The 15,839-nt window shown below is 39.9% G+C and overlaps 2 protein-coding genes across 3 annotated transcripts in view; one reads left to right on the forward strand and one right to left on the reverse strand.

The window, feature by feature from the left end:
* The first annotated feature begins 265 nt into the window (after positions 1 to 265).
* On the forward strand, positions 266 to 5,492 carry abhd4 (abhydrolase domain containing 4, N-acyl phospholipase B). Of its 2 annotated transcripts, XM_034887522.1 has the most exons (9): positions 266 to 481; positions 1,354 to 1,448; positions 2,073 to 2,177; positions 2,287 to 2,575; positions 3,889 to 4,076; positions 4,159 to 4,270; positions 4,390 to 4,576; positions 4,762 to 4,852; positions 4,931 to 5,492. In XM_034887522.1, the coding sequence occupies exons 1-8, from the start codon at positions 429 to 431 to the stop codon at positions 4,849 to 4,851; spliced, it is 1,119 nt and encodes a 372-aa protein (XP_034743413.1). In that variant the 5' UTR covers positions 266 to 428; the 3' UTR covers position 4,852; positions 4,931 to 5,492. The 2 variants fall into 2 exon arrangements, with proteins under 2 accessions (XP_034743413.1, XP_034743412.1); XM_034887521.1 differs by lacking the exon at positions 4,931 to 5,492 and having other exon boundaries at positions 4,762 to 4,916.
* Positions 5,493 to 7,676: 2,184 nt separating this feature from the next.
* Positions 7,677 to 15,839, reverse strand: part of tgm1l1 (transglutaminase 1 like 1) — a 20,454-nt gene continuing 12,291 nt past the window's right edge. Inside the window, exons 6-14 of the mRNA XM_034887520.1 lie at positions 14,964 to 15,071; positions 14,323 to 14,500; positions 13,557 to 13,695; positions 12,519 to 12,711; positions 11,923 to 12,076; positions 10,848 to 11,132; positions 9,308 to 9,468; positions 9,038 to 9,174; positions 7,677 to 8,924 (exon numbers count right to left, since the gene is read on the reverse strand). Of these exons, the coding sequence (XP_034743411.1) occupies positions 8,780 to 8,924; positions 9,038 to 9,174; positions 9,308 to 9,468; positions 10,848 to 11,132; positions 11,923 to 12,076; positions 12,519 to 12,711; positions 13,557 to 13,695; positions 14,323 to 14,500; positions 14,964 to 15,071 (1,500 nt within the window). The 3' untranslated portion in view covers positions 7,677 to 8,779. The remainder of the gene's footprint in view (positions 8,925 to 9,037; positions 9,175 to 9,307; positions 9,469 to 10,847; positions 11,133 to 11,922; positions 12,077 to 12,518; positions 12,712 to 13,556; positions 13,696 to 14,322; positions 14,501 to 14,963; positions 15,072 to 15,839) is intronic.

The following is a 15,839-nucleotide window of genomic DNA, read 5'->3' on the forward strand; positions in this document are numbered from 1 at the left end:
TTTTAACAATTATCAATTCACACAAAGAAAACACACCAATAGCCATAACATTACACTAACACAATACGTGTACTTGCCCGACCAATTGGCTAATAGCTCCCCCATTTCCAAATTCACGCAGTGCGAATATTCGTTATCATGATTGTATTTCATTTTATTTTTTACTGTGGCCGGCCTGTCAGACTTTGTATTAGTTGGAAGATGATTGACTAATGACTGCAAAAAAAAAAAATAGCAAGTTAAGCTTATGGCTGACCGTTGACGCATCTTCCTAATAGACCATCTTTGTATTCGGTCAGCTGACATATAAACGACTTATGAAACATCAGAAACTAGCCTAATAGACACAGAGGTGTAAATTTTGAAAGCGGATACAGAGAACCGTGAAGTATAACTCTTAAGTTAATGTAACTAAATGTAGGTAACCAATGAAGCCTGCAACAACACACACAGCTCCGATACAGACCGATTGCGAAACAGAGTAAGTAACTCAGACAGATGAACAGTCTGGTACAATAACCTCCTTCCGCACACCGCTGGGCTGATGACATCAAATGCTAGCTAAAATTTAAAAATATATATATATATATATATATATTTGTTGTGTCATGTTCCCTTTTAAGGGGATCTGTGTAGTACAATACTAGAGTGCTAGCTGTCATTGTGCCAATATCAATTTGGATATCAAATATACATGTTCTTAAACTTAGATGTGTTATATCCATGTTACATTACACTTAATTACAACATTTTGTAAATATAACCACCTAACAGTGTTAATATAACCCAACTGCTGTAACCAGGAAGCTTATCTGACATGACTAAGGGGTTAAACAATTGTAAACTCAGTGATCACAAAGTTGTCCATAACTTGCTCACTTTAACTTACATAATCTGTACTGTAGGGCTATTAGGGTTTTTATTAATAACTAGGACCCAACCCAGGAGTGGCTAGTGACTGAATGGGATGTCAGTCCTGAATGGGATGTCACTTGTTTTTTTGTTTTTTTTTATAATTTGCATTGACTGAAGAGAAGAGCAGCTGTGAGTGACACCTCAAGGTGAGCTAGTTGACTGGATGACTCAGCATGTTTTAGATGCATGTTGACTTTACGCATTGCACAGTAAACTTCAAAATTTAAATTACTCTTAAAAGATCAGAGGTAATCCTGATAAATATTGACCGTTGCTGCTGCTATGGCTTTAAATGCCAGCATGGTGGCTGTAAATGGGAAACTCCTGGGTGGGATTGGTCCATTAACAATTATAACCTGTTAGTATGGTACATTCGTCATGTGGCGAATAATTCCTGTACTACCAATGATCTCTTTGTTCTTGTTTCTCTCTTATTAGACCAAGTTCTGTGACTTCAGTCTGGAGCTGGTGGCCTTCCTGGCGTCCAACCTCCATGTCCCTTTTAAAAACTACAGAGTCCAAGATTCTTGCTTGTAAGAATGTTTTGACATATACTTGCAGATTTTTAAACCACAATAAGGCAATATTGATTTAGCTAAATACTTGTAATGATATATAAATGGCTGCTAACTCTTTATGAAACATCTAAATGAGCTTCTGCATGTGTAAAATGTCACTAGCTAAATAGTCTTGCATTGCCAGACCTTCCTCCACAACGCTGAGGAGGAGGGTCTGGCAAGTCGACGCAACATTTCGGGATGGGAGAAAAATATGTGTTGGTTTATTGTCATTTCTTTAAACCAATCACAATCGTCTTGGGCGGGGCTATGCGCAGAGCAGAGCCACGGTGCCGCTGCAAGATAGCCTTTCAACCGGTTTTGGTGGAACATGTGTACATTTAAAAGTTGTTTTAGTCGTGCAACAGAAAACTCAGATTGGACAGATAGTCTAGTTATAGCTGTCTGGATTTACCCTGCAGAGATTTGAGGAGCAGTTAACCATAGTCCTCCTAAATTGCCCAGAGCTTAAAATGCCAACACAAAGAAAGCGAAAAGTAACAGACATCCGGCAGAAAAGAGTTGCATCTGGTGGAATTTCCTCACTGAGGTTCTGCTGGTGAGTACTGATCTGTTCTCCTCTGTGTCTGGTCACAACAGGTATTCAGAATGACCTATGGGCTCGGTTTGTGACCCTGCCAAACCAGGATAGAATATGGACTTTGACCCTCACCAACAAGGCGGTGCGCACACCTGCAGAACCGGGTACAACCCTCCTCTCAGTCTTAGTTTGTTTATTTGGAAACAACAGCTGTTCTTCTAGAGTGCTGCATGCATTATAAGATTCATTTCTGTCATCCTCCTTTTCCTCTAGCCCACAAGACTCCCCTGGTGATGGTCCACGGCTTTGGAGGAGGGGTGGGCCTGTGGATCAGGAACATGGATGCGCTGAGTCGGTTACGGCCTGTTTACGCCTTTGACCTCCTGGGCTTTGGTAGGAGCTCCAGGCCTTCCTTTCCCTCAGATGCTGCCAAGGCAGAGGAACAGTTTGTTGACTCTATTGAGCAGTGGAGACAGTCTGTAGGCCTGGAGAACATGATTCTGCTGGGACACAGTCTGGGGGGGTACCTGGCTACCTCCTATGCTATCCAGTACCCATCTAGGTAATAATACTAATGGGACATCATGTAGAGCCTGAGATGAGGGGCAGCTGCAGAACAGAATACTTGCAGCCGGCAGTGTTTGAGGGTTTTGTTTGAGAATAAAGGACTTCAGTAAGTCATGTATTATGAAAAGACATTAGTAAAGGAAGATATTGTATTTGACATTAACAATGAATATATCATGTTGATAATCAACCTGATTCATATCCAAAATTCAGAAAATTGAATTTCAGTCAGAAAGTTCAGCAATAATCAAATACAGTGTCACACTATTGTTTCAATTGCTACAGTATTTGTACCTGACAAAATATTTTTTTAATACATTTATTTAGGATATCCGTTATATATTCATTTCAGTTGTTTGGAATAAATGTAATTAAAATTCTTGCCAGTCAGATATAATCTCTATTGCCACTAATCATTTTCCACAACCTCCAGGGAAATCCACAGTAATTTAGGCTGTGGTTGTTTTGCCAATTATTGTTAAACATTGTATTTATGATTTAGTTCTATTGAAGTTTGTTACTTAATACAGGTGCTATCAACTTAATAAAAATGTCATGCTCTTAATGGAATAGTATGCCATTTTGGGATATAATTCACGTATTTACTTTTTTGTCAAAAGATAGATAGTACTCTCATGTTTGCATGGTAACTATAGGACTACCACCAGCCGCCGGTGAGCTCAGTTTAACACAAAGATGGGAAACAGCTGGCCTAGATCTGGCCTGCAGGACTAATTCTAGGCCAGGTGCTGTCACATCTAGGAGTCTCTGCTGACTCCAGGAAGTGACTGTGCCAAGAAATAGCCCAGAACATAATCCGCCATAACTGGTCACTTTTACGCTTCAGCTTTTGTAGAGATGAAACAAACAAGCTCTGAAGTGTCAACTTGTAAGAGGGGCAAAGGGGAAGATTTTGTTAGCTTTGGACTGAGTCAGGCTAGCTTTTCCCTCTGTTTCCACTCTTTACGCTAAGCAAAGCTAAGCTAATTGACTGCTAGCTGTAGCTTTATTTTCCCATGGGTATTGAACTTCTCATTTAATTCTCAGCAAGAAGGCAGATTTATTATTAGTATTATCAGTTTTTTTTTTTTTCAAATTCGTATCACCTTATTGTCTAGACCTGGCAAGCAAAACAATCAAAAATGTTCCCCACAGCCGATGTGTCCTGACTTTGGCGCTGCCTAGTTGTAGTCACCAAAAAAGACAGCAATGCACACCTCTGTGTGCTGTGCATAGGATGATGTCAAATAAATGCCAGTTGATACAAAGTTATCATAATAAATAATACATTCTGCTTTCTGCATGCAGAGTGTCACATCTTATCCTGGTGGACCCCTGGGGTTTCCCTGAGCGACCCGAGACACAAACCCAAGAGGGTCAAGGACAGGGGACAGAAGTGGTGAAGAGGCCCCCCCTGCCGCGCTGGGTAAAAGCTATTGCAGCGGTGGTTTCCCTTTTCAACCCACTAGCTGTCATTAGAGCAGCAGGTCCATGGGGTAAGATATGTTGTTGTTTATTTAATATTGTGCTGTGCTACATTAGAACTCTTTCCACTCATACAGTATGTCATCGATTCAGGTCCGGGCTTGGTGAACAGGTTCCGTCCTGATTTTAAAAGGAAATTCGAAGATCTGTTTGAGGATGACACTATGACACAGTACATCTACCATTGTAATGCACAAACCCCGAGGTAAGACCAAGTTAACACTCACAACATTTCATCACATTTTTAAAAAATGGAGCATAATTCCTTTTAAAAAGTTGAGCAGTCTCCTAACACCTTTTGATTTCCTTTCCTCCTCCTCCCAGTGGTGAGGTGGGTTTCCGGGCCATGTCAGAGTCTCTGGGCTGGGCCAAGAGGCCCATGCTTCAGCGGGTTCACCAGCTTCCCCCCTCTATGCCCCTCACCATGCTGTATGGAGCACAATCCTGGGTGGGCAGCTCGTCCGGGGACAAAGTGGCTCAGATTAGGGACCAGGCCTACACCAAAGTGCTGGTGAGTACAGATGCAGAGCAGAGTCATGAGGAAGATATTATGCAGTTAGGGGTCTAACTGGTGCAGTTCAGCTTTAAATTAGTATAATTTAATTCCATTTAAATGAGTGTTTTCTTCTTCATGTTGTACTGTATGATTACTGACGGTTTGTGTTATCTTTATTTCTGGATTTTTCCACTGTGCAGCTGATAGATGGTGCTTCTCACCATGTGTATGCTGATCAACCAGAGGAGTTCAACAGTGTGGTAGAAAATATATGTAACTCTGTTAACTGATTGTGTGTGTGTGTGTGTGTGTGTGTGTGTGTGTGTGTGTGTGTGTGTGTGTGTGTGTGTGTGTGTGTGTGTGTGTGTGTGTGTGTGTGTGTGTGTGTGTGTGTGTGTGTGTAAAGATTCAGTCAAATCATGGGGTTATGGTTTTGCTGGATGGTTTTGTGTTGGGGCATATCAAGACATCATGTTGTAGCTCAACATGACTTTGAATGTTATTTTGTTCTAAATCCTGTTGTCATAGTAACAGGTTATCAATATATTATTGTAGTAAAGTTCTCTAGTCATTTGTAAGCTGAAATGTTTGTTTTTTCAATTAAGGGTTGTAAGTAAATGATTTATTTATAACATAATTGAATTTGTCATACAGATAAGGCATTGATCTTAAGTCAGTGCTAAATTATTTTGCCAATTGTTATATTTTTTTAACACTAAGTGAGACACGCACACCACTCTGGATGCACTGGGTTTATGTGTTCTCAAAGAGACACATGGCTACGGATTCACACTGTTTTACATGCCTAACATGAAGTATGAGATATTTCTTCATTGATCCCTGTATTTCTTTAAAATATTTCTTCCCTGTATAAAACAGCTGATGGTATTTTATGCCTTGAAAACAATAAAAGCTTATTTGACAAACTGCTACTGTGGAGATCAACATGTGATGCACTTTGTAGCCCAACCAGTAGAGGTCAGTAACCATTCTTATTAGTTATATAGGGGCTTCTGCCTGTCAGCTGTGGAAATGGATAGTGTTAAGGCTTGCAATCAATCAATTTTATATGTTAAAGCACACAAATATTACTAGTAAATAAACAATTAAGAGTGCTAGTTATGAAGGCTGAATTGCCCCGATCATTGTTATATTTATGATTTAACTGAATTATTACTACTGATTATGTTTCAACAGCTTTTTACTGTTGCAACTGGAAAGGTGGAGCTAATTTAACTATTTTACATAATGTTGGTTTAGTTAGCACGTAAACTATAGCCAGCGAAAAACGTAGTAGAGTAAGAGATAGGAACCAACATTTCCCTGGGACGTATCATAAAAGAAAAAATACTCAAATAAAGAACCTTTGATTGCATTACGCCACTGCTGCCTGTGCTTGAACTACAGGATACCATGTTCCAGGTCATTTTGTTATACTCTATCATCATCCTGTCAGTGGTTGAAGAAATATTCAATATTAGAAACCTCTTGTAGTGATCACAGTTACATTGATCAACCGCTTACATGGATCAAAAAGCTTGGGATACAGTCCTTTCTATGCAAATGCTGTTTAAATAATTTGCTTCTTATGGTTTAAGTTTTTGATAGAACATTTTTTAAATATGGTTTATGCTAATTTGTTTATATATAACTGTCTAACTCCCAATATACGTTTTATTATTATTTTTGACAAAGATCAGAATATTTTATGAATAGGTTTTCAAACTCTGCTACCAGTTTTGTATTGATAACCAACAGTTGCTGTTCAGGCCTGTTAAAATACATTGTAATGGTAACAGCACAATGCTATTTTAGGCTATATTGTGAACAGTTAGCTGTATTTTATAAACCATACTGTATTATATTGTATTTTAACTATACACCGTACAGTAATTTTATTTGGTCATTTCAGCAGCGCTTGAAACAGCTGTACTGTCAAAACAGTCAATACAATTCAGTAAATCTGAAGCTGTCCATTTCATTACCGTATAATTATGTAATACATATGCAAATGTTAGTTATATGCTGAGCTGCATAAGAAATATATAAAAACTATTTGGTTAGAACAATTATCCACTTAACAGTGATCAATTTGACCCAGACAGAAAAAGTAAAAATACTAGTCCAAGAACATGAATAGGCAGAAAGCAACAGTACGGAAGTGTTTAACAAAATTAACTTAAAGCATTAAAAGTAAATGTACTCATTAGCCAGCAGAATAGCCCTGTCAGTGATACATTATACACATTTTATTATTGATGTATTAATGTTTTTTATGTAAGGTTTAAATGTGAAAAGTAGCTGGTAAATAACTGTTAAATTAATGCATTGGAGTAAAAAGTCCTTATTTCCCTGTAAAATGCAGTGGATCAGAAGTATAGCATAGCAATAAGTCCACACACTCAAAAATTGTACTAAAATACTTGAGTAAATATAACTTTGTTAGACTCCGCCACTGCCCGTCTTCCCAAGCATGTCTTAAGACTGCAGCTGGTCAGTCAAACAGAGACTACATCAGCAAGTTATGCAACATATCTCAAATGATGAAAGGAACCAAAGGTATGTCCCCTGTCTCACGTTACAGTTGCAGTAAGTCACTATACAGCAAATTATCCCTCATGCAACACACTTTTTCTCCAAAAAATAAAACGGTTGATTGCAGAAATGAAACAGGTAGTCACTTGCCTTCTCTCTGATCCCTGGATTACATTATGATTCGCCTTGCATTGCCAGAACAACTGTATCTCCAGTGATGTGGAGTAAAGACTGGCTACACCACACATACATTATGTGACAGAAAAAAACTTTTAACCCATTCAAAATCTTCTTGGGCATCACGCATGAAGGTTTTATATTGACGCTAAGCTTCGCACGCAACATTTTCTTCAGATTTGCCATTTTCAACATGTGGCTTGCTAGCTCAACATTTGTTGTTTCCAGGGTTTGAGAACGGCAACACACACAGAAGGTGAGGGACGTCAAGCAATTATCCTGGAAATGTATTGTTACTTGATCCAGATGATTCAGTGAAGACTTGTCTAATGATATACGGAGATAGGAGCCAGGCCAGTATTTTATACCATGGTCCATGGTTTATTACCATCACAATATACATTACAGAAAAAAAAACATTCCAGGTAGGTATGGTAGATAAATATTGTTATATTAATAAAATACTTTCCTTCACATTGTACTTTGAGTGGTCAAGTTAAAAAGACGGAAACCAGGTAAAGCAAAGGCGAGTTAAGACCACTGTGGTGTGGTCTGATGTGGTTTCCTAGGATTCACAGCAGTGACAAGTCCAAATTTTGCAGGCAAGTTGCAATATACTGTAAAAGACTACAGTGACTACAGTGTTTTATATTATACACACACACACACACACACACGATGGAGTATCACACAAAGAACAACATCTGGTAGAATTCATTCTAAGGAAACTTTTAGCTTTGCATTCTGAAATGCAGAGTTTTATGAGTGGTAACTTGTTGATTTTCAAAATCAAGGAGGCATTCTTTGCCTTTTATCTAGTGATTAAATAACCTTTATGGCAATGTCCTTAGAGAGTTTACTTTTTATAATTTCAACAATAATTACACATTTTTCAGTCAAGTGTGACCAAAAATGATGGGACATTATAATAACTTGCCTTTTGCAAAATGTCACAGCAAATTTCAACATCTTTCCCTTTTAAAACATCTCACAGGACCCTTCCTTCATGTAAGCCATGTGAGGTTCATTTTGTCTGACAACACTTTTCATATACTTTTCATCCTATGCAAAGCTAGAGGAATAATAGACACAAATTATTTACATTATCACACAATAACCATGATTTGGCATTCTGTACTTCCACATGCTTCAGTGTCTTAAAACGCACTAGTGTTAGAACAGTCTGTGTAATCTGACAGTTTTGTAACTTCAATATGCGTATGCTTGTTAACTACAGCACTGTGTTTGCTGTATTTAAACCTTCCTGCATACATCACCACAGTTTAGACATCTCAGAGCAAGGCAGAAGTGTGAATACTGATAATGCTACATGTGCTAATTGTCTATTCATAGTTTTAAAAATATATAGAAAACAGTTTTTGCTGTAGTACAAAATAAACAAGATTGTTTAAGATACAGGAAGATTACACATTTTTCTCATAGTTAAAGGATTTTTGTTTATACTTGCTACGTAAAAAGTAATAGGACAGGAAGTGATGTTGCCCCTCATTGTTCAAGAACGACAATATCAGCCACTCCGTGTACTTGTGTGAGCTGTTTACAGTCAAGAGACGCCACCAGCTTTCTGGGCCCAGGCTGGGTGGGGATGAAGTGTTCTGTCAGTGTCACTATAGAGTGGCCGCCTACATCACTGAAAGGGAAAAAGGGGTAGTGGAGTATTAGTATGGAGAAGAAATTGTTGGGGAAATGTGTGGGTGAAAGAGATAAGGACTCAAAAGACAAGGAGCCATTTAATGTTCTTACCCAACAACCACTTCATGGCCCTCCTGCAGACCCAGGCCCTCCACTCTGAACACCACTTCCTTTAGCATACGTGGCAGGGGGTTGGTGAAGGTAATCTTTGCTGCCATTTCCTTACCAACAAAAGCATCTCCCAAAGGCTGCCAGAGGGTAATTCAAAATGTGTCAGGAGGTGTGAACAAAACATTCGCCTATAATATTCCTTTGCTCCTTTGTAAATTACGTTCTATTCTAGAAGCAATCCTAAACATCTACAGAAAATCAAAAACATACCGTGATTTTGAGGTCTGGAGTGCGGAGCCTGAAGGAGGTCTGGTTGGCTAATACTTGCTGGGTCTCATTGACTCTTCCAGACAGGGTCAGCATCAGAGCTGCCTGATCCACCAGCTGGTTTTGGTACTGTTGGTAGGGCAGCACCCACTCAATGGTCTTTTCTGTGTGGTGCAGAGGTACAGAAAAGGTTCTAGGCTCAGTATGCACCATTTTCACTATGCAAGTTTGACTTTCTTTTGTATTATTAGCTTATTAGATTCGCATAAAACCTAGAAACAGGGGGAAACAGCAAGTCCGGCTCTTCCCAAAGGTAACAAAATCCCCCTACTGGCACTTTCAAAGCTCACTAATCTACATAACTTTTTTGTTTAATCCACAGTTGCTTATTAGCAAAGCTCCCCTGGCTGTTCCAGTGCATTACATTGCATTAAAGCAAGACTACTGTATTCACTTCTGAAACAAGAGACAACACATTCTTTCCCACAAATGAAAAGTCATGGGCAATTAAACATGCCGTTGCTTAATTTGAATTAATGTCAGGGGTTTTGCTGCTGCAGCCGTTTTGGGTCTTGTATGATGTTAAGCTCCCAAGTTTAACACCCAGTTGTGGCCACAATGGTCACTGTTCAACAAGATACATACGCTTGTTTTAACCCTGAATTGACACATTTTTAGGCCACTTGGGGACAACAGAAATAAGCAGTAAACACCACACTGAGCTTCTATCGCCTTTTGCGTTGCTATGACAAAGTTAGCAAACAGTTAAACAGCTTAATAGCTACGGAATAGCATTAGCATTCATCACTCTCCTTTTAGTTCTGGTTTGGTCTCCACCCACTCCTAGGGAATAATAACCCGCTAGTTGTTTACTTTGTCTGTCTGCTGTTTTATTATTGACTGACAGTGATGGGAACAACAGTGTTATAAATAAAGGCGTTAATGTTTCAGTAAGAAGTAATGTAATTGATCACTCTTCCTATCTTAATACCGCTGTTACTTTTACTGCCAAAAAATGCAACGCGTTACTATAATTGAAGCTGTTTTTTTTTCAGACCAAATAGATCTCTGAGCCGAGAAGCAACGACTTTTTAAAAAATTTTTTTGCTTCCTTGGTTAGTGGGCAGTGCACGAGACAAGCACATGAATGCTGACGATTGTCTGAGATTCACATTTTGTCGTAGTTAGTTTTATATTTTTCCAGTTGGTTTATTTATGCATGTGTATTTTATGGATAACTATCTAACAATATAAAGTGTATGTACTTATTAGCCAATATTTAGAGTGTTATTAGCCACTGTTTTATTTATTTATATATTCAAGTATCGTTTGGTTGCCTTAGTAATTGCCTTTGGTGTATTCCTCAGTTTAATGAATATATTTATTTGTGTGTGTGTGTGTGTGTGTGTGTGTGTGGGGGGGGGGGGGGGGGGGGGGGGGGGGGGGCAATTTGTGCTACATTTACATGTACTTTCTATGAAAAGTGCTACATAAATAAAGTCTGATTGGTTATAGCATCTTTAAAGCTTAGTGGACAGCCTACCTTCATTGGGCAAAAGCTCCACATGCATCTGCTCCTTCTTAATAGTTCCCTTCAGCACCCCCGTGTAGTACATGACAGCCACCTGGCTGTGCAGAGTGGTCCTACGAGGCTGGGAGCTCAGGTTCTTTACCAGGATGCTCAGCTGGGCGTCAGCACCCATCCTGGGCCCCTCGCCCTCCATCTTTACCTCCAAGCACACATCCTCTGCCATGGCCGACGAGTAGACATCTGGCTTGCTGCCATAGCGACTGGCAGTCTCCACAGCAATGCGTTCCTCTTCCGTACCTGATACAGACGCAGGAGAATGTAAGTGTGCGCACCTCATCCTGTCTGATGTTTCAGGATTTATTGACATACAAAAAAGATAAGACATGGGTCCTTCCAACTAAGCAAACAGAGATGCATATTTTAATGTTGTGAAGAGCAGGCGAACAGTTGAGGGGTCAGATGACGTAAAGCTACAGTGAAATGATCTATGCAGCAAGAAAGTATCAGAATCAGAATCCGAAATACGTTTCTGATCCCTGAAGGGAAATTCTGTGTTACAGGTGCAAGAAGTATATAAATATCAGAGCAGAAATATAAATAAAAGAAATCTAAGGAGTGTGCATATCTACGGTGTATACATAGTTACACACATTTTATGATACAGTATTTGCATAATTAAGGAATTCTAAGTGAACAGTAATTATGAGTAAGTGGTAGCAGCTATTGTCCAGTTTAAAACTAACTAAGTGTCTTTGTGTCAGACACTTAGTGGGAGGAGTTATAAAGTTTGATGGCCACAGGCAGGAATGTGGTGCATTTTGGGGGGAAAAGTCTTGCACTGAAAGTGCTTCTGTGTTTGAGCAGCAAGCCATTGAGTGAGTGGGAGACATTGTCCAAGATGGCATGTAGTTTGGACAGCATCCTCTTCTCTGACACCACCGACAGAGAGTCCAGCTCTACCCCACAGGATATTAAATCTTTACCTTTTAAGAATTCCCCGGGTAGTTTTGAAATAATTCTGTCTGATTCTGGAAGATTAATCTGGGGTAGAAATGCAATAAGCAAAGTATGATTTGCTTGCCAATACCTTCTGGGTGTTTATACAGCTGTGTGATGTCTTCCCGCTCGTCGGAGCCCACTGCTTTAGTACTGATGCAGTGGCCGACAGCTTTCTTCTCACTTTGGATCTGTCGGAAAGTACCGTCCCGTTTCCTCTGCCAGTAGATCTTATCACTGTTTACCTGATTAAAAAATACCAACAAGTACATGAGAAGTTTTCATTTCATAATGATGATGAAGTTGAACCAAGATGTGCATCAGTCTTATTCACTGTTAATCTTTTATTTGTACAAGTGGACAGGGTAGAGGTTCTCTCTTTGCTATTCAGCGTTGAATAACACAAGTGCGTACTGTTCTTGATCTAGCGCAAGATAGGGATCCAAGAAAGTAGTTCCTATTCGAAAAGAATGCATGCTGCTAGAGAAGCACAAATTGATATCTATTACATCTAGAGATCTCACAAATAATGCTTGATTATTGTTATTCCAGCTCCAGAGACCACCTTTTTAAACCCTCTTTGCCTGCAATTTAGTTTGACCAGCTTCCCCTCACTTTGGTAATGCATCAAAATGAACCTCAAGAGAACTAAAGAACAATGTGCACCTGCCAATTTATGGCACTTACCTCAGCGAAGACAAATGGCGTGTCGTGTTTGAGGTAGACCTGGCCAGAGCGGATGGCGTTGACAGAGGCCGGGCCGCAGCGGAAGGTGCCCTGGCTCGTTTCCTGGGGAGTAGAGTCAACAGCCTGCCAGCCTCCATGACCAGGGGGCAGGTCTGGTCTCGCCAACCAGCAGTCATTCCACACGTGGAAGTTCCTACATGGGATTATGGTATATTAAGGACCTATTTCAAGTAATATTAGACTTTTTTTTGCCAAAATTTAGATTTAGCTTAGCTTACCGTAAAGGCAGATGGAACTAGGGGGGAAACAGTTGTCTTGGCTCTGTCCATGTTTCTACACTTCAGCTTTTGTCCGAGATATATAGTGTTAATTGGGGGGCGCTAGAGGTGCTGGTGGTCTGATTTAGTTACTTTAGCTCAACTAAGATAAGCTAACTGTCTCCAGGCCTAGCTTCATATCAAACAGACAAATAATAGAATGGTATCAATCTTCTCATCTACTTCTCAGCAAAAAAATTATGATGAATATTACCCAAAAATGATGAAATTCATTTTAGTTCCAGATTTGTGTTACTATGGCCTTATGAAAATGCATGCAGGTCAGACCAAAGTGTCATCCAACATTTGTGGAGCAAGTATCCATACACGGTTGTGGAAAGATAATTAGGAATTAGCATTTGTGGATCCTAAATGTTACATGAATTATTGATGCAAATGAAGCTGGGTAACCTACCATTTCGCTACATTGCAACAAGTACCTTGTGTACCTATGCTAGGGAGGATCAAGAAATGGCACCCATCATTCTAGGGACATTTTAGGGACACAATACTACCACAGTGTAGATAGATACCAAATTAACCTCCGCAGTCTGACAGGAGTTGCAAATAATTTAACCGGCATGATGTCTCTGAGGTGTCAAGTTAGAGGGGACTGCTTTCGGAGCAGATCTAAATATATGGCACATTCCTAAGGTATGGATTTAGCAGCAGGCAATTTTCCTCGCATGGTGTGCTGGCCATGTAAAGTTACATATCTTACCACACAGAGTCAGTATTGAGGTAGTCGATCAGCTTCATGTTCTCATCGAAATACACATCTGTGGTGAGGGATACATCAGTGTCATGAGCTGACTGGAAGTTGGTCACACTGCGGGCGGGTATGCCAAGACACCGCAGCACTGGCAACAAAGACAGACAGAGACATTCATTAAAACTCAATTTACGAGGTCATTTGATAAATGAATTATGTTTCCAGATGCTTAGACTTGAGCATAATGACTTCCGACATTTCTGCTACAGTATGATGGCATTTGCGTGGTTGCATGGAACTTTATTATCCCTGCTGAATGAAAGCAACACATGTAGCTCTATTGGTAAAAAAAAGTAGAAGATATGACAGGAATGCCAATGCGAAGTATTTAGAGTGTGAGCTATGGCTTTCTATCAGGTGCTACGGTCATGAATGAAGTATTCTGATGCAGAGCAATAGAGGCTAATGAAAAGGGCCAGGGACAGGAAGCCCTGACCATGATCTTTTGACTGTTAATCTAATTCACATGAACACTGGGAACTTTGTGGTATTCACACATGCACATACACATACACACACAGCATGCGTGTGCGCACACACACACACACACACACACACACACACACACAACACATAACTCACAAATTCAGCGCAGTCTCTTCGCACGCCTCTACCACAAAGCATAGCTTTCCAACCTGTCTCCACATAAACACACATAGTAGTCCTCTCACACACACACACACCGTCACATGCTCTCTGTCTTATTGTTGCTCACCTGTTGTAGTGATCCCAGAGAACACCCAACACTGTCCATATGACACAGGCGTTCCGTTGGAGGACAAGTACTTCCTCAGGATCTCCACGCTGCTGCTCCACGCTGAAGGAGAGACTCCATCGGAGTAATCCCCAGACCAGTTCCCCACCAGAACCCCAAAGTCATCCTGAGCATTTATCTGAAGGGAGGATGGTGACACAGTCAATTGCAAATGACAGCTGTCATTCACTGATTAAAATTATAATTTTCCAAGGAGAACGTGATTAGGGTCTACAAACGAAGACTCTGGGGTCACGTGCTCTGTATTGTTCGTAGAAATGGGTTTTTGTTTTTTAGTAACCTGAGGTTAGCTACAATTTATGTTTTAAACACATTGAGGGTATTTTATAAGCTTTTGGCAGAACGTATATAATTAATATCTTTAAATTTCAATATGTGTCTGTCCTATACAGTATATTTAACCGCCACAATTGTATTCCTGGCAGTGTGGCTTTAAAACAGCATGTCATGTTGGTAAACTACATTCACAGAAATACATTGAAAAGTTAACTGAATAAATCAAAGCATTGGGGGACTTGAACTGAACTGAAGTATTTCTAATATCCGGAGATAGTAGGATGTTAATATAAATCTAAACTTACCATGGCAGATATGACTCTAACCACATTGACAGGATCCCCTCGACCAGATGGCGGCATGTCACTCTTTTCAAGGATAAACAGACATGCTTCCAGGATTCCCTCATGAAACTACGGCCAGAAGAAATGCAGATACTCAGCAAAGAAAAGTAGTTAATTCAAACACACAGTACCTCTCCGTCCTCTTCCATCCATACACCCCACCCTAAAACCTGCGGCCCTCAGACACTGGCCTGCTCCCTATTCCCCAAACCAGACTCTGTACCTCTGGAGAGAGAGCCTTTAGTGTTGAAGCCCCATCCCTCTCGAACCCCCCCTCAATGCAGATATCCAAAATACTACATCCCTGGAAATAAAAAAATGAAAAAATAATACCTGTCCACATACTACCACATACTACTATTATAATGATTATAGTAATTAATGTTTTAATATCAAGACTTGTTTTTTAATTAAAAAAACAATTTTTGATATTACAACATAAATCGTCCTGCAGCGGCCTGGGGTTCGAATCCATGCGTGTCGTACCCCATCTCTCTCGCTCCCCCTTTCACATCTGTTAACTATCTCTATCTTTCTCATAAAGGGATAAAAAAACTTAAAATATATTTAAAAAAAATATATATATATAACGTGAACAAACTAGATCATCATTGATACGATATGCGGCTCCTACCAGCCTCTATGCTTCACAGTATTTTGCATTTGTGGACTGCCTTCTGGCACAGAACTGGAAGAAGATGCTGTTCTTTCACCACAGATGGAGATAATATTGACAATGGCATATGGTGGAATCCTGGCATTGTCGTCAATTACCCTGGTGGAGGTCGCTGAGGTAGTCAAACAACTCCACAGCGGCAAAGCCCCAGGGATTGATGA

Source organism: Etheostoma cragini, chromosome 12 (genome assembly GCF_013103735.1).
Source record: "Etheostoma cragini isolate CJK2018 chromosome 12, CSU_Ecrag_1.0, whole genome shotgun sequence".
NCBI classification, from domain to species: Eukaryota; Metazoa; Chordata; class Actinopteri; order Perciformes; family Percidae; genus Etheostoma; species Etheostoma cragini.

What these genes read in the sequence shown, in the direction of transcription:
- abhd4 (XM_034887522.1), top strand. Translation starts at nt 429, where the DNA reads ATGAAGCCTGCAACAACACACACAGCTCCGATACAGACCGATTGCGAA. An exon ending in TAGAGCAGCAGGTCCATGGG is followed by an intron (nt 4,077 to 4,158) that starts GTAAGATATGTT and finishes TCATCGATTCAG; the next exon opens with GTCCGGGCTTGGTGAACAGG. An exon ending in AGGCCTACACCAAAGTGCTG is followed by an intron (nt 4,577 to 4,761) that starts GTGAGTACAGAT and finishes TCCACTGTGCAG; the next exon opens with CTGATAGATGGTGCTTCTCA.